Genomic DNA, 19,588 nt, shown 5'->3' with positions numbered 1-19,588 from the left:
ACAAAAAGAGGCCTCCATATGGTTTTAATGCATTTGATTACAAATGAAGTTAAAGAATTTTTCATATACTTAAGAACCATATATTTTTTAACCTCCTGTTCATTTCTTTAGACTGTTTATAGTGCTAGAATATTTTAGGAATGTTTTATTTTTTGAGGTTGCATCTTTATATTTATTATAAATATTTTTCTCAACCTTATTCACATGTTTTTCTTTGCTTATGAATTTTTTAACTATTCAGAGTTTTTAATGTAATTAATCTAACCTGTCTTTTCACTTGTACCATAGTTAGGAAACTATTCTTCAATCTCAAGTTATAGAGAGATTCGCACCATTTTATTCAAATACTTGTATATTTTCATTTTTTCCATTTATACCTCTGATCCGTTAGGAATTTATCTTGGCGTAGATATGTGGAAGTAAAGTGGCTCAGTCACGTCTGATTCTTTGCGACCCCATGGACTAGCCTACCAGGCTCCTCCATCCATGGGATTTTCCAGGCAAGAGTACTGGAGTGGGTTGCCATTTCCTTTTCTAGGGGATCTTCCCGACTCAGGGATCGAATCCAGGTCTCCCACATTGTATGCAGATGCTTTACTCTCTGAGCCACAAGGGAAGTCCCAGATATGTGGAAGGGATCTAATTTTATCTTTTTTTCTTGTGGCTATTCTGTTCTCTCAACATGTTTACTTGAAAGTCACACTTTTCCTCACAGATTTTGAAATGCTGCCTTTATCATAAGCTAAATTTTCATGTTAAATTATCTATTTCTGTATTTTCTATTCTTCTCCACTGATTAGTTTCTCCAAACCAAACATTCTATTTAATCCACAACAGATTTTACAAATGAGAATGTTCAAGTTTAGAGTAAGTAATTTGCCTAAAGTCTGCAGCTACTAAGTAGTCAAATGTTGACTTGAACCCATTCATCTCTCTGGCCCTGAAATGCACACTTTGACTCACTGTTCTTTCCTGTTTTCCATGGTACTTACATTTCATTGTGCACAAGGTTATTGATAAGATAAATGAAACTGTGTAAAGCTGGCAAAGGTCAGGTTTTGAAGATTGGGAATTCTTGCTGCCGTGAGCTATTTTTAGCCATTTATGGGTAAATAAGAACCAAGTATAGTCACAGTTGTAATTCATAGTTTTGAAGGAGGTACAGTTAGAATTTGCAATAATTTTTAAGTAGTTACACTTGTGCTGGAAATATTTTAACTGATTTTAAAACATGAACGTGCATAAGAATGCTAATACATTCTTGAAACACAGATTGCTGCTCCTTCCTCTCTGTAGTTTCTGAATCCTGAGGTTAGGTGTGTGCTTGGGCTCAAGAATTTGCATTTTAGCAGATCCTAGGTGATACTGATGCTGCTAGTGCAAGGATCATATTTTGAGAACCATTGTTTTAAAGCTTTCTCTTTCGAAAATTCTGTGAATTTCTCTAAAGTCAAATTTCTTGAGCGAGAGAAGTCAAATTTAAAGTGTTAAAAATGATGTGTTATGACAAATCTTCAATGTAATTCATTTTAAGTTCCCTATATTTACTGTTTTTAAAGTTCATAGTTCAAATCATTTTGGTTATAAGAATATAATCTCTTAAACTTTATTCTCAGTAGTTCTTAAAGGGAGTGGACATCGTGTCATTTGTATCCAGTCCAATGATAGAAATATGTATGGGTGTTCTTTTATTTTTTATTTATTTATTTATTTTTTTATTTTTTTTAATCTTTTTTTTTTATTTTATTTTTAAACTTTACATAACTGTATTAGTTTTGCCAAATATCAAAATGAATCCGCCACAGGTATACATGTGTTCCCCATCCTGAACCCTCCTCCCTCCTCCCTCCCCATTCCATCCCTCTGGGTGTTCTTTTAAAAATGTATGTCATCTTTACCAGTATCCTTCCTTGAGTGCTTTTTAAAACTTTGATCATTTTTATTATTTTGGAGAGAAAAAAGGAGAAATACAATAAAGGGTATAAGTATAGGGAAACTGCTTCATCATGGTATTCTGACCTTGCATGTATACACATAGGCAAAAGCTTGGACTGTGGGACTGAAGCTTATCTGAGTCTTGGAACACCTTGTGATTCTCTTGGAACATGAGAGGAAAGTCCTTAAGGAACTGCTACAGGGCCATCTCCCACGTGCCTCTCTGTCTCCCCTGGAAGTCTGCCATGATGCTGTTTCTCTTTACCTTTCTAGAGTGATGGGGCTTCCCTGCTAGCTCAGACGGTAAAGAATCTTCCTGCAGTGCAGGAGACCTGAGTTCAGTTCCTGGCTGGGAAGATCCTCTGGAGAAGGAAATGGCAACCCACTCCAGTATTCTTGCCTGGAGAATTCCATGGACGGAGAAACCTGGCGGGCTACAGTCCGTGGGGTTGCAGAGTCAGACACAACTAAGCAACTAACACACGCAAGTGTGCTGAGGTATGGGACTTGCACGTAGCAGAGCTGTGGAATGCAGAACTGCTGCTGCCATCCAGCCTCCTTTGTATGCATTTTCCTTTTTGGTGTGTAGGGCAGGGATCCAGGGAGCTTAGTCTTTTACTGTCTGTGAGTAATAAACTGTCTAAATACAAAAGTGGCTTACTGTATCTTTTCTGGTCACATTAGTCAGGCTTTGGCCTTGACCTGTTTGTATTTGTTCATTTGACAGTAAGTCAGCCTCGTTCGTTTTTTTGGTGAGCATGGAAGGGAGTCACATGGTTTTAGCTGGCAAAAACTGAATATTCCTCAGGAAGATAATAAGTAGTACATAACAGTCGTCAGGTACTTAATGGGTACCATTTTGTGTGTGCTTTACAGATGAGGAAACTGAGACTTTAAGATCACTTTCCTAAGGTCACATCGCTATTGAAATAGCACAGACAACCCAAGGGGCCTGATTTCCAGAGCCCAGTTTCTTAAAATCGTACCGTCCTGCATATTTGGATATGTGTCATATTTACCCAAACGTGTGTTTTTGTGTGTTGCATGTGTACATATATGTGTTTATTTACAAATCAGTATTGTGTTAAACTTTCATATTATGTTAATGGTAATTTGCCAGTCTTCAATTGGGTACACAAAAATTAGTTTAATTTTTGATCTATTACTGTATGATTTCTTCTTACACTAAAAATGGCTCTAACCAATAACTTATTAACTTATTTTGAGAATCAATAATTCTTTAATACTTTATGTAGTCCAAGATGTCAGTGGTACCAAGTAGATTTACCCAATAGTAAGAGATGGTACAACGTAAAAAGCAGAGTACCTCTAAAGCGGACAATGTAAAAAAAAAAAAAAATCACTAGTAATGGCTTAATAATGAATAAAATAATATTTATCACAAGCTTACTAAATGATAGACACTATTCTAAGCCCTTCATATATATAAACACATTTAATCCTCAAAACAATTCTGTATTATTGTTATTGAGTAACTTTCACCCTTTGGTTTTTCACACAGCTCTCAGATTTCCTTTTTTTTTTTAAAGGACTCCATACTCATAATACGTGTCTTGAAGTTCTTCTCTTCATCAGCTGTTTTACTTTGCTTAGATTCCTTTTAAAGGATGGTACCCCAAATCTGTATTCCAGATATGGTCTGACATTTGGAGAGCCAAGTGGAATGTCTCCTCTTTAGTTCTATGTATTATAGTTCTATCAATGCACATTAAACCTCCCTAAGATTCGCATCCAACTGGTGAGTCTTTTCTCTCTTATTCTATACTTGTATAGTTGTTCTGGAATCCACTATAGAATTTTAACATTTATCCCTCTTAAATTTCTTCTTGTTAGATGTCAGGTCGTTTTGGATACATGTTTTACTGGCTGATGTATTTGTTGTCCTCTGCAGCTTTGTATCATCTGCAGAGCTAAAGGGCCTGCCCCCAGTATCTTCATCTTGGCCTTACACCATACCAGCAGAAACCTCCCTCCAGGTAGACCTCATTCCATTAAGTAGTATACTGTAGTGTGGTTATCCAACCACATGCTAGTTTAGCTAACTGAACTAGCTTATTATATTTCTGGTTTTGTTCTCAAAATCGTGTCTTTAAATATCATGTATTTTTCTGATCTGCAAGTCTTCCAAATACATAAAAAGAAACCCCAAGATTCATCTGTGACACATCTTCTTGTTAGTTCGTCCATCCTAGTGTTAGAAATCACTGCATCATCATCTCAGTATTCACAAATCAACTCTTTAATAACTTGTTTTATAGTGTTATCTAAAATTAACATTATCCTTTCCAAGATGTTACTAGAAATTACTGTCTTATTTTTTAAAACAGTCTTTAGTCTTGTGGCACTGGCAGTGATTCAGGAGTCTCATTCAGAAGTTCTTTTAAATATCGTAGGACATAATTATTTGGTCTGGGAGAGGTATGAACTTATAAAGTAGCTAGATCTCCTATTTTTCTTGCTTGATTTACTTTTTAAAAGATTTAAGTACAGTTTTAGGTTCACAGCAAAATTAAGGAGCGTACAGAGGTTTCCCATTTCCACCCTTCACCAGCACGTGCATACCTTCCCCCATCATCCATGTCCCCCACCGTAGTGGTGCGTTTGTTTCAATAGGTGAACTTATATTGACACATTATCCCCCGAAGTCCATAATTCACCTTAGGGTTCATTCTCAGTGTTGTATATTCTGTGGGTTGGGACAGGTGTATAATGATACACATCTACCATTATAGTGTTATATAGAGTAATTTCACTGCCCTAAAGGTCCTGAGTGCTTTGCCTATTCATCTTCCCTCCCCAAAACCCCTAGCAACCATTGATATTTTTACTGTCTTTATACTTTTACCTTTTCCAGAATATCATATAATTGGACTCTTGCAGCGTATAGCATTGTCAGTTGGCTTCTTTTACTTGATAAGACATTTCCTCTATGTCTTTAGGAGCTCGACAGCCCATTTCTTTTAGCACTGAATAATATTCTGTGGTATTCGTGTAGCATAGTTTAATAGTTACCCATTCACCTCCTGAAGGACACCTTGGTTGCTTCCAAGTATTGGCACTTCAAAATAAAGTTGCTATAAACATCCACGTGCAAGTTTTTGTGTGGACATAAATTTTCAGTTCATTTGGGTAAATAGGAAGGCAAATGCAGGATTGTATGGTAAGACTATGTTTAGTTTTATAAGAAAGAAAAGAAAGTGAAGTCGCTCAGTCGTGTCCGACTCTTGGCAACCCCATGGACTGTAGCCTACCAAGCTCTTCCGACCATGGGATTTTCCAGGCAAGAATACTGGAATGGGTTGCCATTTCCTTTTCCAGAAGATCTTCCCGACCCAGGGATTGAACCCAGGTCTCCTGCATTGTAGGCAGACGCTCTACCGTCTGAGCCACCAGGGAAGTCACTTATAAAACCATACAGGTTAGTTTTATAAGAAGCTATCAAAGTGTCTTCCAGAGTTGCTGTACAATTTTGGATTCCCACTAGCCATGAATGAAAGTTCCTTTTGCCCCATATTGTCCCTCACGTTGGGTGTTCTCAGGGTTCTGGGTTTTAACCATTCTAATAGGTGTGAGGTAGTATTTCATTGTTGTCTTAATATGCAATTTCCTGATGACCCCTGACATCATTTCATCTGCTTACTCTTTGTATCTTTTCTGGTGAGGTGTCTGTTAAGGTCTTTAATCCATTTCTTAATCAGGTTGTTAATTTTCTTATTGTTTAATTTTAAAAGTTCTTTGTTTAATTGAATAATAGTTCTTTATCAGTTGTGGTTTTCTACAGATATTTTCCCCCAGTGTGTGGCTTGTCTTCTTATTCTCTTGACAAGTTTTTCCCAAAGTAGAAGTTTTTGTGGGTTTTTTGTGCGTGAGTGAATGTATATGTGTTTGTTTTGTTTTTAATAGGGATGTCCAGCTTACCATTCTTTCTTGTATGGATTGTGCCTTGGTGTCATCTCTAAAAATAATCATTGCCATACCCAAGGTCATCTAGAATTTACTCTTGTGTTATCTTCTAAGTGTTTTATAGTTTTGCATTTTACATTTAGGTCTGTAATCCGTTTTGAGTTAATTTTTCTGAAGGATATAAGTAAGGACTGTGTGCAGTTTCATTTTTTTATTTGTGGATATCCATTCCACCTCCATTTGTTGAAAAGACCTCCATTGTATTGCCTTTCTTGCTTTGTTAAAGATCAGTTAACTGTGTTTATGTGGGTCTATTTCTAGACACTCTGTTCCACTGGTCTATTTGTCTGCACTTTCACTGGTGCCATTCTGTCTTCATTACTATAGCTTTATAATAATGCTTGAAATTGGGTAGTATGAGTCATTTGACTTTATTCTTCTTTTTCAATATTGAGTTGGCTATTCCGGGTATTTTGTCTCTCTGTGAAAACTTTAGAATCAGTTTTCACCATCCACAAAATAACTTGCTAGAATTTTGATTGGGATTACGTTGAATCCGTAGTGCAAGTCAGGAAGAATCGACATCTTGATAATGTTGAGAGTCTTATCCATGAACATGGAATCTCTCTCCATTTATTTAGTTCTTTGCTTTCTTTTATTAGAATTTTATACTTTTTCTCATATAGATCTTCTACATATTTTGTTAGATTTATATATAAGTATTTCAATTTTTAGGTGTTATGTAAATGATAATATGTTTTAAATTTCAACTTTTACTTGTTCATTGATGCTTTATAGAAAAGTAATTGACTTTTGTATATTAACCTTGTATCTTGCAAACTTGCTATAATTGCTTCCTAGTTGCAGCGTTGGGGGGGGGGGGGGGGGAGGGTGGGTTTTGTTTTGGGTTTTCTACATAGACAGTCATGTCATCTGCCAACAAAGATAGTTTTGTTTCTTTCTTTCCAATCAATATACCTTTTATTTCCCTTTCTTGTCTCATTGTATTAAACAGGTGTCCTTTTTCATACTCTTATTTTCTGTATCATTCAGTTTCCTGTTTGTTGCTCACTTTTCATTCTGAATAACATCTCCTTGTTAAATCAGACAAATGAGAGTAGAGAGGGATATGTTTCACAAAACACCATTTTTAATTAATTGCATGTAAAGGAATTGAGTACCTAAATGTTTATAGACTTTAAGATGAAATTAATTGTGACCTAGCCTTTTCAAAATTGGAATTGGATAGAAGATGGGAGAGGAGAAAGTTTATAGACAAAATCTGGCAAATGGTAAGAAAATACTTATATTGAGCTGTTGTAATTACATGAGCTTTATTGGAGTGAAAGGTCATTATGGAAAGAATGAAACTGGTAAAAGTGAGGATCATGAGAAGAGAATGAGACAAGTGCTGTATTCATAGCACTTCAGGTTTTCAGGAACTTAGGTCGGTAGGTGCCCAATATGCTACTGGAGATCAGTGGACAAATAACTCCCAGAAAGAATGAAAGGATGGAGCCAAAGCGAAAACAGTACCCAGTTGTGGATGCGACTGGTGATAGAAGCAAGGTCCGATGCTGTAAAGAGCAATATTGCATAGGAATATGGAATGTTAGGTCCATGAATCAAGGCAAATTGGAAGCAAGAGTGAACGTTGACATTCTAGGAATCAACGAACTAAAATGGACTGGAATGGGTGAATTTAACTCAGATGACCATTATATCTACTACTGTGGGCAGGAATCCCTTAGAAGAAATGGAGTAGCCCTCATGGTCAACAAAAGAGTCTGAAATGCAGTACTTGGATGCAATCTCAAAAACAACAGAATGATCTCTGTTTGTTTCCAAGGCAAACCATTCAATATCATGGTAATCCAAGCCTATGCCCCAGCCAGTAATGCTGAAGAAGCTGAAGTTGGAACAGTTCTATGAAGACCTACAAGACCTTTTAGAACACCCCCCCCCCAAAAAAAAAAAAAAAAAAGAACTAACACCCAAAAAAGATGTCCTTTTCATTATAGGGGACTGGAATGCAAAAGTAGGAAGTCAAGAAACACCTGGGATAACAGGCATATTTGGCCTAGGAATGTGGAATGAAGCAGGGCAAAGGCTAATAGAGTTTTGCCAAGAGAACACACTGGTCATAACAAACACCCTTTTCCAACAACACAAGAGAAGACTCTACATATGGACATCACCAGATAGTCAACACCGAAATCAGATTGATTATATTCTTTGCAGCCAAAGATGGAGAAGCTCTATACAGTCAGCAAAAACAAGACCAGGATCTGACTGTGGCTCAGATCATGAACTCCTTATTGCCAAATTCAGACTTAAATTGAAGAAAGTAGGGAAAACCACTAGACCATCCAGGTATGACCTAAATCGGATCCCTTATGATTATACAGTGGAAGTAAGAAATAGATTTAAGGGACTAGATCTGATAGATAGACTGCCTGATGATCTATGGACGGAGGTTCGTGAAATTGTATGGGAAACAGGGATCAAGACCATCCCCATGGAAAAGAAATGCAAAAAAGCAAAATGGCTGTCTGGGGAGGTCTTACAAATGGCTGTGAAAAGAAGAGAAGTGAAAAGCAAAGGAGAAAAGGAAAGATATAAGCATCTGAATGCAGAGTTTCAAAGAATAGCAAGGAGAGATAAGAAAGCCTTCCTCAGCGACCAATGCAAAGAAATAGAGGAAAACAAGAGAATGGGAAAGACTAGAGATCTCTTCAAGAAAATTAGAGATACCAAGGGAACATTTCATGCAAAGATGGGCTCGATAAAGGACAGAAATGGTATGGACCTAACAGAAGCAGACGATATTAAGAAGAGGTGGCAGGAATACACAGAAGAACTGTACAAAAAGGATCTTCACAGCCAAGATAATCACGATGGTGTGATCACCCACCTAGAGCCAGACATCCTGGAATGTGAAATCAAGTGGGCCTTAGAAAGCATCACTATGAACAAAGCTAGTGGAGGTGATGGAATTCCAGTTGAGCTCTTTTAAATCCTGAAAGATGATGCTGTGAAAGTGCTGCACTCAATATGCCAGCAAATTTGGAAAACTCAGCAGTGCCACACAGGACTGCAAAAATTCAGTTTTCATTCCAATCCCAAAGAAAGGCAATGCCAAAGAATGCTCAAACTACCGCACAATTACACTCATCGCACACGCTAGTAAAGTAATGCTCAGAATTCTCCAAGCCAGGCTTTAGCAATACGTGAACCGTGAACTTCCTCATGTTCAAGCTGGTTTTAGAAAAGGCAGAGGAACCAGAGATCAAATTGCCAACATCCGCTGGATCATGGGAAAAGCAACAGAGTTCCAGAAAAACTTCTATTTCTGCTTTATTGACTACTCCGAAGTCTTTGACTGTGTGGATCACAATAAACTGTGGAAGATTCTGAAAGAGATGGGAATCCCAGACCACCTGACCTGCCTTTTGAGAAACCTGTATGCAGGTCAGGAAGCAACAGTTAGAACTGGACATGGAACAATAGACTGGTTCCAAATAGGAAAAGGAGTATGTCAAGGCTGTATATTGTCACCCTGCTTATTTAACTTCTATGCAGAGTACATCATGAGAAACGCTGGGCTGGAAGAAGCACAAGCTGGAATCAAGATTGCCAGGAGAAATATCAATAACCTCAGATACGCAGATGACACCACCTTTATGGCAGAAAGTGAAGAGGAACTAAAAAGCTTCTTGATGAAAGTGAAAGAGGAGAGTGAAAAAGTTGGCTTAAAGCTCAGCATTCAGAAAACGAAGATCATGGCATCTGGTCCCATCACTTCATGGGAAATAGATGGGCAAACAGTGGAAGCAGTGAGAGACTTTATTTTTCTGGGCTCCAAAATCACTGCAGATGGTGACTGCAGCCATGTAATTAAAAGACGCTTACTCCTTGGAAGGAAAGTTATGACCAACCTAGTTAGCATATTCAAAAGCAGAGACATTATTTTGCCAACAAAGATCCGTCTAGTCAAGGCTATGGTTTTTCCAGTGGTCATGTATGGATGTGAGAGTTGGACTGTGAAGAAAGCTGAGTGCCGAAGAATTGATGCTTTTGAAGTGTGGTGTTGGAGAAGACTCTTGAGAGTCCTTTGGACTGCAAGGAGATCCAACCAGTCCATCCTAAAGGAGATCATTCCTGGGTGTTCATTGGAAGGACTGATGGCTAAAGCTGAAACTCCAGTACTTTGGCCACCTCATGCGAAGACTTGACTCTTTGGAAAAGACCTTGATGCTCGGAGGGATTAGGGGCAGGAGGAGAAGGGGATGACAGGATGAGATGTCTGGATGGCATCACCGACTTGATGCACATGAGTTTGAGTGAACTCCGGGAGTTGGTGATGGACAGGGAGGCCTGGTGTGCTGCGATTCATGGGGTCACAAAGAATTGGACACGACTGAGCGACTGAACTGAACTGAACTGAAACTTTATAAAGCCATTTTCATGTAACCTTCGAAATATGGTTGTATTCTTATTTTATGGATGACAGAATTAATACTTGGATTAAGTAATGTACCAATTCCATATAACAGTATATGAGCCAGTTAGGACTAAAACTCATTATCTTGTATTTCCAAGGGCCATGTTCTTCACTAATACTGTTACATTTCTGTTGCCTCACCATAGTATCCTGTACTCATCATTCTTACAGTCTGTTGTGTTTTCATGTACATTATCTAATTTGATCCTCAAAAACTGTGAGGTATGTATGGTTCAGGTATTATTAACATTGGACTTCCCAGGTTCTGCTAGTGGTAAAGAAACCTGCGTGCCTTTGCCAGGAGACTTAAGAGATGTTGGTTCAATCTCTGGGCCAGGAAGATCTCCTAAAGAAGAACATGGCAACCCACTCAGTATTCTTGAGAATCCCATGGACAGAGGAGCGTAGTGGGCTACAGTCCATAGGGTCTTAAAGAGTTGGACACGATTGAAGTGACTTAGCATGCATTCATGCATTATTAATATTATGATCTCACTTTGATAAGGAAATTGAAGGTAAGATAAAGTCAATGATGTGAAGTAGCCAGGACCACTTTCTAGTTCTATTGTTTATTTTGTATGTCTACTCACCTTTCCTGTTGTTCATTTTTTTCTTTTTAGTCTAGATAATTAACTAGTTTTTTTCTATTAAATGAAGGCTTAAAAAAGAAGTTAAATAAGTTTTAAGAGGTCAGTACTATAGTAAGTAAAAAGAACAGATCCAGATCTAAACATATGCCTTCTGGTTGCTGTTTTCTTAAAATATTCTGTTCTGGAATAAAGTACCTACTGGAAAACCAACAAGTTTCTTGAGACTTGTCTGTACCCTGATTGAGAATTATTCTGTTAGATGTATATAGGATTATTTGGAGAGATCAGAAGTAGAGGTTGGTGATATCAGTTATAATGTCATGTTAACAAAAATTTTTCACATATATAAAATTCAGATGAAACAAATGTGAAATGATGACATTCTTAGTGAAGATCAAAGTTTTAATATTTGAGTATTTTCACTTAAAAATGCCCCAGGAATGAAGTGTTAGATTCTCCCCAGCCTACCAACATTCATATTATTTACTAATGTTCAGAATTTTGTAATTTATTTGATAATACTTTTAAAATAGGAGCTAATCTTCTGCTTTTTTAAGATTATTATTATTATCCCTGAAACTTGTGTTTGAAGAGTGAATGAGATAGGAAAGAAACAGTTCGTATCGTGTAGATGCCTTACGATCCTTTTCATCTATTCTAAACAGCTGCTATGAGCCCTTCTGAAGTGTTGGTGTATTAATTTCTTATGGCTGCTATGACAAATTACCACAAACTCAGTTGCTTAAAATAACAGAACTTTATTCTCTTACAGTCACAGAGGCCAAAAGTCTGAAATTAGTAACGCTGGCCTGAAATAAGGTGTTGGCAGGGCTGTGCGCCCTCTGGAGGTTCCAGGGGAGAATGCGTGCTTCACCTCTTCCAGCTTCTGGTGGCTGCCAGTGTTAATTGGTTTGTGACTGCATCTCTCCAGTCTCTGCCTCTGTGGTCAGATTACCTTCTTTTCTTCTGTCTGTGTCAGATCTCCTTCTGCCTTCTTATAAAGTAAATGTGATTGTACTTGGATAATCCAGGATAATCTCACCATCTCAAAATCCTCAATCATGTCTGTACAGTCTTTTTTTTTTTTTTTTTTTTTTTGCCATGTAAAGTGCCATTCAAAGCTTCCAGGGATTAGGTTGGGGATGTCTTTTGCCAGAGCAGTTATTCAACATACCCCAGTTCTTAATGCCTCTCACTTTTTATTCATCTTTCCGGTCTCATCTTTTCTCTTCTTTTCTATTTTTATTCTTTTTCATCTTCCAGAAGCACAGGGTGTTAAGTAGATGGAGTGGGTATGATCCAGATGTATCAGGAGTTGAGTAGGTATGGTCTAGATCAGTAAGTGAGCCTTATTGCCCTTATAGAATACCAGACTGTGTTCACATTAATTTTTTGTTGTCATCGAATCAGTTGACAGTAGTGGTATCTTTATAAATTCAGCATGCCTTTTCTAAATAATTATTGAATCTCTGGGTAAAGTATGTGAGTTAACATGAAATTGCCTTTCAGTTAAAGTATCTGTTGATTAGATTGACAGACATTGATATCATTATTGAGAAAAATAGCCAAATAACTACAAGCATTGTTTCAAAATTAATTTTCCTTTAAGCAGTTTTTTTTTTTTTTCTTCACTATTGTGTTTTATTTCAGGGATAGCTCAGACTTGAATCTAATGAAGGGAAACAGAAGAGTTGGCAGAGTTCTGATTTAAAAGTCCATGTCAAGAGACTTGTATCATTTTGGAGCCTCTGTTTCCTAATATCTGTAATAACGGAGTTGAATGATTGTTAACATCCTTTCTATTAATAACTCTAAAAGCCTCTGTCTAGTATGTAGTATAAGGTATTTAAAAACCAACAAACATGCAGATAAACAACAAATCTCATTTATTTTGTGCTACTTGAAAAAGGAATCATTTGTAAGGTTATTTTGAAATAGGTTATTTCAAAATAACTGTCCTTGCCTTTTGTTTTTCTGTAGATGGACCACACATCCCCGACCTACATGCTTGCTAACTTAACCCACTTACATTCTGAACAACTTCTACAAGGCTTGAATCTTCTTCGTCAACATCACGAACTCTGTGACATCATTCTTCGAGTAGGTGATGTTAAAATTCATGCTCACAAAGTGGTACTTGCCAGCATCAGCCCGTATTTCAAAGCTATGTTCACTGGAAACCTCTCTGAAAAAGAGAACAGTGAAGTTGAGTTTCAGTGCATAGATGAGACTGCTCTCCAGGCCATTGTGGAATATGCCTATACAGGGACTGTTTTTATTTCACAAGACACAGTTGAATCTCTCCTTCCAGCAGCAAACCTACTGCAGATAAAACTTGTCCTGAAAGAATGTTGTGCATTTCTTGAAAGCCAACTTGATCCTGGTAATTGTATTGGAATTTCTCGTTTTGCAGAGACGTATGGTTGCCATGACCTTTATTTGGCAGCCACTAAATACATATGCCAGAATTTTGAAGCTGTTTGCCAGACTGAAGAGTTTTTTGAGCTCACTCATGCTGATTTGGATGAAATCGTTTCCAATGACTGTTTGAATGTAGCTACTGAAGAGACTGTTTTTTATGCACTCGAGTCTTGGATCAAGTATGATGTCCAAGAACGCCAGAAGTACTTAGCTCAGCTACTTAACAGTGTGCGATTACCGTTGCTCAGTGTTAAGTTTCTCACTAGATTATATGAAGCAAATCATCTTATTCGTGATGATCGCACTTGTAAACATCTTTTGAATGAAGCTCTGAAGTACCACTTTATGCCGGAACACAGACTGTCTCATCAGACAGTCTTGATGACACGACCTCGCTGTGCTCCCAAAGTACTTTGTGCAGTAGGAGGAAAATCTGGACTGTTTGCCTGTTTAGATAGGTAAATATAAGGCTTTTAAAGGATAGATGTGACGTGGGTTTGATCCCTGGGTCGCGAAGATCCCCTGGAGGAGGAAATGGCAAGCCACTCCAGTATTCTTGCCTAGAAAATCCCATGGACAGAGGAGCCTGGGGGGCTATGGTCCATGGCATTGCAAAGAGTTGGACACAACTGAAGCGACTTAGCACAACACACACTAATAGATTGTATACTCTTAAAATTTGCTGATTTTTTTATATTTTTAAAATAGTTTTATTTTCCTGTTTACTTTCTTTGCTTCTTTTTGATTTTTTTCTCTTCTTCTTAAAACACTTATCTGTCTGTTTTAATCAGATTGTTGTCCATTCTCTGTAATACTCTCAATTAACCCCTCCTCCCTCCCAGTGCAAAAATTTTATCCATCCTACTTACTCGTGAACTTTTCTACCATTTTATGCCCTTTTTTTCCCTTTATGAAATCTTTACATCTTTGAGTCGGACTAGGTCAGAGAGGATTTATTATTGCTAGCTATATCAGACAATGCTAAAGAAGAGAGCTAAGAATCTGTGATGAAGGCAGACTGGGACAAGAATGTGTCTGAATGAGTACAATTAATCAGAATAACCACTAAGGAAATAAAAAATAGGATACTAATAGAAGTTTGGAATTTCCATGCAATTTATTTTCTTCATGTAAATATTTTTTAACAACAGTAGTAAAAAAGTGCTTTCTTTTCTAATAACTTAAATAGGAGTTGTCAGACTTTTTCTGTGAAGAGCCAGCCAAATAGTAAATATTTCAAACTTTGTGGGCATATGGTCTGTGTAACTACCTAAGTCTGTCATTGTGGTACAAGAGTGGCCATAGACAATACATAAACAAATGAAATGGCTGGGTTCCAATAAAACTGTGTTTACAAAAGTAGCTGGTGGGTTGAATTAGACCCATAGCAATCATGATTTAGAGCATTCCACTGGTAACTTTAGTCTGTTTTTTATTTTATATTAGATATAGTTGATTAACAGTGTTGTGTTACACAGATAACTTTTGTACATTGAAAATATAGCTGGATGTTACCTTTGCTTTTCTCTTAACTGAGATTGCTTTATGAAAATGTTTATGTTTAATATATTTCTTTAATATTCTAAAATATTTCCAGACATTTAGTAGAATGAGTTTCCTCCAATAAGAGGAGACTGTTGTTTTTTTAATCAAAGTCAGTTGGTGGGTTCTTTATCTTTTAAAAAGTCTTGGTGTACATTTTAATTGTGGTTTAAAACTGGTATTGTTGAGGTTGGGCTAACAATACCTTTAAAGTTCCCTCATGCCCCTCCTGGATACCATCTCCTTCTCTCCCCCAGAAGTAACTACTATTCTGAATTTTTAATGGATTATTCTTTTGCATTTTGTTGTAATTTTGCCACATATGTGCCCCAATATATAGTTAGGCTTTGTAAGTTTTTATATATAAATGCAGTAATACCATATATATTCTTTAAGGATGTGTTTTCTCATTGAACAGAAAGTTTATAAAATTGAGATTGCATGAGTAAATAGTTCATTTAGTTTTATTGGTATATGATAGTATAGTGAAAGTGAAGTCACTCAGTCGAGTCCGACTCTTTGCGACCCCATGGACTGTAGCCTACCAGGCTCCTCCGTCCATGGGATTTCCCAGGCAAGAGTACTGGAATGGGTTGCCATTGTCTTCTCCTTGCCTTCTCCATTATAGTAGATGGACATAATATAACATTTTCTTTCTGTAATGAATATGTTAACTATAAAAATTAGTTGAAATGTTCCACGTATATAGAAAAGTTCACAAATTCCAAGTATACAGCTCAATGAGTTATCACCAAGTAAGCATTACAAACCATTTCACGAAAAGAATATAACCAACACTCAGAAGCCACCCTTAAGGTCCCCCCCTGTCCTCTCTGAAGGTAACTGCTATCCTCATTTCTAATCTAGAGATTAGAAATGCTTTTGAATTTGATGGAAATGAAACCATATTACAGAATCAATTTGGCCTGTTTCCCTAAACATTGTATGTGTGAGGTTCACTGCTGGTGCGTGTAGTTGTAGTTTGTTCGTTTTCATTGCTATATAGTATTTTCTTACAAGATATGCACAGTTTACTTATCCATTTTATAATTGATGAAAAATCTGGATTATTTTCAGTTTTTGATTATTAAAAATAATGCTACTGTGAACATCATTGGACATATATATATGTGCATTTCTTTTGCATGCATATCTAGGAATGGAATTGCTTAGTCATAGGGTGGACACATCACATTTATGCATTCTCCTTTTGATAGATGATTGTGTTGTGCTGCTATAAATATTTCTCTGTGTCCTTTTGCAAACTATCTGTCTAGGCATTGCGTAGAATAGATACACAAGAATGCAATAGCTGTATCAGAGCATATGTGTATCTTCTATTTTGCCAGATATTGTTTATGGGCCATTTTGATGTTTTAAATGTTAACATTTGTCTGCTTGTTCTTTAGTGTGGAGATGTACTTTCCTCAGAATGACTCTTGGATTGGTTTGGCACCCCTAAACATTCCTCGCTATGAATTTGGAATATGCGTTTTAGACCAAAAAGTGTATGTTATAGGTGGTATTGAAACTAACGTGCGTCCTGGCATCACTATCAGAAAACATGAAAATTCAGTAGAATGCTGGAATCCTGATACAAATACCTGGACTTCTCTCGAGAGAATGAATGAGAGTCGAAGTACCCTTGGAGTAGTGGTGCTTGCAGGAGAACTTTATGCTTTGGGTGGTTATGATGGACAGTCTTACTTGCAATCTGTAGAGAAGTATATTCCCAAAGTAAGAAAATGGCAACCTGTGGCACCCATGACTACGACAAGAAGTTGTTTTGCTGCAGCAGTGTTGGATGGAATGATATATGCCATTGGAGGGTATGGTCCTGCCCACATGAACAGGTATTTAACTTAATCAAGTTGCATATGCTTGTGGATTTTTGAAAGTATCATTAACAGTGATTTCTAGATTTTAAATGATTTGTGCATATAAATGAACTTCTCTAATTTAAAAATAATGTTAATAGGTACTTGGGAGACTTAGTCTGCTCCACGTGTGAGTATGTCTGTAATTGATCTACATGGAGATTTAATACACACCTAAAAATCAGTTCCCACTTATTAAATTTTACATTCATTCATCAGTATAAATGGACTGGATTTTAAAAATCATGAGTCTGAAAATATGGTGAAGTTAGATCACTTTAGATTTGGGATAGTGTGTGTATGTGTAAGTGTGTGTGTGTGTATGTGAATGATCTGTTATTGCACTGCTTAATAGAATAAAAAAGTGAAAAGTGTCATTTCTATACACTTTTAAGGTATTATAATGCATCATAAACTTTAAACCTTATTTAAATATGCCTTTCTGGATTCTTATTCTATAATCATATGTGTATCATTATGTATCTGAGTTGTGCTAGAGTTTAAATGTGAAATTTCTGTGTTTTGTAGTATTCTTTTAATAAAGGAGAAATAGATATGAGGAAAAAAGTATAAAGTGACTGCTTATAAGGAAAATCAATCATAATTCTGATCCTTTGTTGAAAGTTGAGGTTCTAAAAATACCATCTCTAATAGTATTTTTTTTCCCACAAAATTTTTAATTTTGCTTAAAAATTCACCAGGAATCTAATAGTATTTATCTGTAATACTGGTACATATTTTATTATAAGCATTTTAATGAAAGAGTGTGTGGTGGTTTGTTAACAGACTGAGAAAGTAGTTACACAATAGTATTTCATCTATAAATTTTTATTTCTGTGCAGACTAAATTTTTCCTCCTTTTTGTTGCTCCTTTAGTTGAAGGAAAAGTATCTGGAGCCCAGACATGCATTTGTGTTCTTTGAAAAGCTGCTAGCAGAAATTTGTAAGATAAAAGATTACATACTTTAATTTTGAGATAATGCTGTTGAAGTTTTAAGTTCTTGTTACAAGTTAATCACTAGACTCTTGTTTGGTGATTTTGCTCTTACTCTTTTTATCCTGGTGTACTTTCAGAAATAGTTATAGTTTAGTCTTTTAGTCTAGCCTACAGCCTAGTCCCTATTCTGAACTCCAGACTGACTCTCAAATGCTTCAGGCTTTCTTGAGAAGTTAGGCTAGAACCAGAATAGGCTCAGCCCACTTGCCTTTGTACCCCTTCAGGGCAAAGCATAGGCTTAGAGACCTTCTGGGATTTTCCAGGGAAACTTTTTTGGAAATTCTGATTTGATTTGAATTTCCTAATCCAGTTTGGAAATGCCAAGAATTCTTGGAATGCACACTTGATCTAAATCCTGAATGACTTGATCTGAATCCTGAAGGAATTCTCCTGAATGACTCAGATTATTATGATTAACCAGTTTGTGTTTGGAAATCTTTAGTGTTTATTCTGAAGTAAGTCACTGTGAATTCACCTATAAGAAAAAATCCTCTTTTCCTCCTCACCGTCTTTCCTTCTCATAGTTGTGTGGAAGATCCTTAGTATCTTTAGGAAACATGTATGTTCAGTATGTGATTTTCAAAGTCCTTTCACGTGCATACTCACTGGACTTTATTCTTACATGAATCCTTGATGTTGTATTACCCCATGTTTGCAGATGAGAGGAAATGACTTCTCTAGGGTTACACAAATCCAAAGTAGTAGGGCCAGGGTTTATTCAGCTTTGGGTATGTATTAGTACTTGAATCCAAATTTTCTGACTTCAAAAGCTCTATGCCCTTCACACACCTTACTGTTCGTACAATATAATGGAGTAGGATATGGCTGTTACTGCACCAGTCTACAAGGTAAGCTTTTATCCTGCGATTTTATCAGCAAAATATAAATATTTGGAACAAACTGCTCTTGTTTTATGTCTGTCCATTTGCACTTTTAAAACTCTGGTGGGTTTTAGTTGCTTTAGGAGGAAGAGTGACCCAAAGAATATGTGAATTAATTCTTTCTTTTGTGAATGTTTGCAGTGTGGAGCGTTACGATCCAAGTAAAGACTCCTGGGAGATGGTTGCATCTATGGCAGATAAAAGGATTCACTTTGGTGTGGGTGTCATGCTAGGCTTTATTTTCGTGGTGGGTGGACATAATGGTGTTTCACATTTGTCAAGCATTGAAAGATACGATCCTCATCAAAATCAGTGGACTGTGTGCAGACCAATGAAAGAACCCAGAACAGGTAATAATAATGTCCCAATATCTAAACATATAGGACAATATGTTTTTATAGTGATATTCTTAAAATAGTAGTTTCTTGGGATATAACAGTAAATGACTTGTCCAGAAAAAACCTTTATGATGAACTTGACAGACAACCTTGATTAGACAAAACTATATAGATTTCTTTACTGTGATTTTAATATGCCAATGCATATATTGTTATTTTTTTAAACTTATAGAGTACATTTTGAGAAATACTGATAACAGAAAGTATCTGATAGAAGCTCTTTTTGTCCGTGTAACAAATGTCGTTGTTTTATGTGTTACACACACACAGTATCTTTGGATTGTTCTATTTGGTTTTTTGGGTTTTTTTTACTGTACATCAGTGGTCTGCCTGTTCACTTTCAAATGTTCTCTCTTCCTCAAGAGATACAGTTGATCTGGAAAGGATTGGACTTCAGGTTGCATAAAGATAAACAAATACTTCTTTGAGGAAAAGAAGAAATTATCCTTGAACCCAAACTCAAATCACATGATTTTAAGAGGAATATTTTACTGGTGGAAATGCTTTAGGAGTATCCCT

General features: G+C 36.6%; 1 protein-coding gene across 4 annotated transcripts in view; it reads left to right on the top strand.

Moving 5' to 3' along the window:
* The window catches only part of KLHL28 (kelch like family member 28), a 33,822-nt gene that overhangs the window by 9,023 nt on the left and 5,211 nt on the right, over positions 1-19,588 (top strand). For 3 of the 4 annotated variants that reach the window (XM_055556482.1, XM_055556483.1, XM_055556485.1), the window contains exons 2-4: positions 12,934-13,832; positions 16,326-16,769; positions 18,813-19,021. In XM_055556482.1, coding sequence (XP_055412457.1) covers positions 12,934-13,832; positions 16,326-16,769; positions 18,813-19,021 — 1,552 coding nt within the window. Of the gene's footprint in view, positions 1-11,714; positions 11,863-12,933; positions 13,833-16,325; positions 16,770-18,812; positions 19,022-19,588 lie in introns of those variants that run through there. The other variant, XM_055556486.1, reaches the window with a different exon arrangement.

The sequence above is a fragment of the Bubalus kerabau genome, chromosome 19 (assembly GCF_029407905.1).
Source record: "Bubalus kerabau isolate K-KA32 ecotype Philippines breed swamp buffalo chromosome 19, PCC_UOA_SB_1v2, whole genome shotgun sequence".
Taxonomy (NCBI): Eukaryota; Metazoa; Chordata; class Mammalia; order Artiodactyla; family Bovidae; genus Bubalus; species Bubalus kerabau.
Note: the sequence above shows the minus strand (reverse complement) of the source record. Positions and strands in the feature narration are given on the sequence as shown.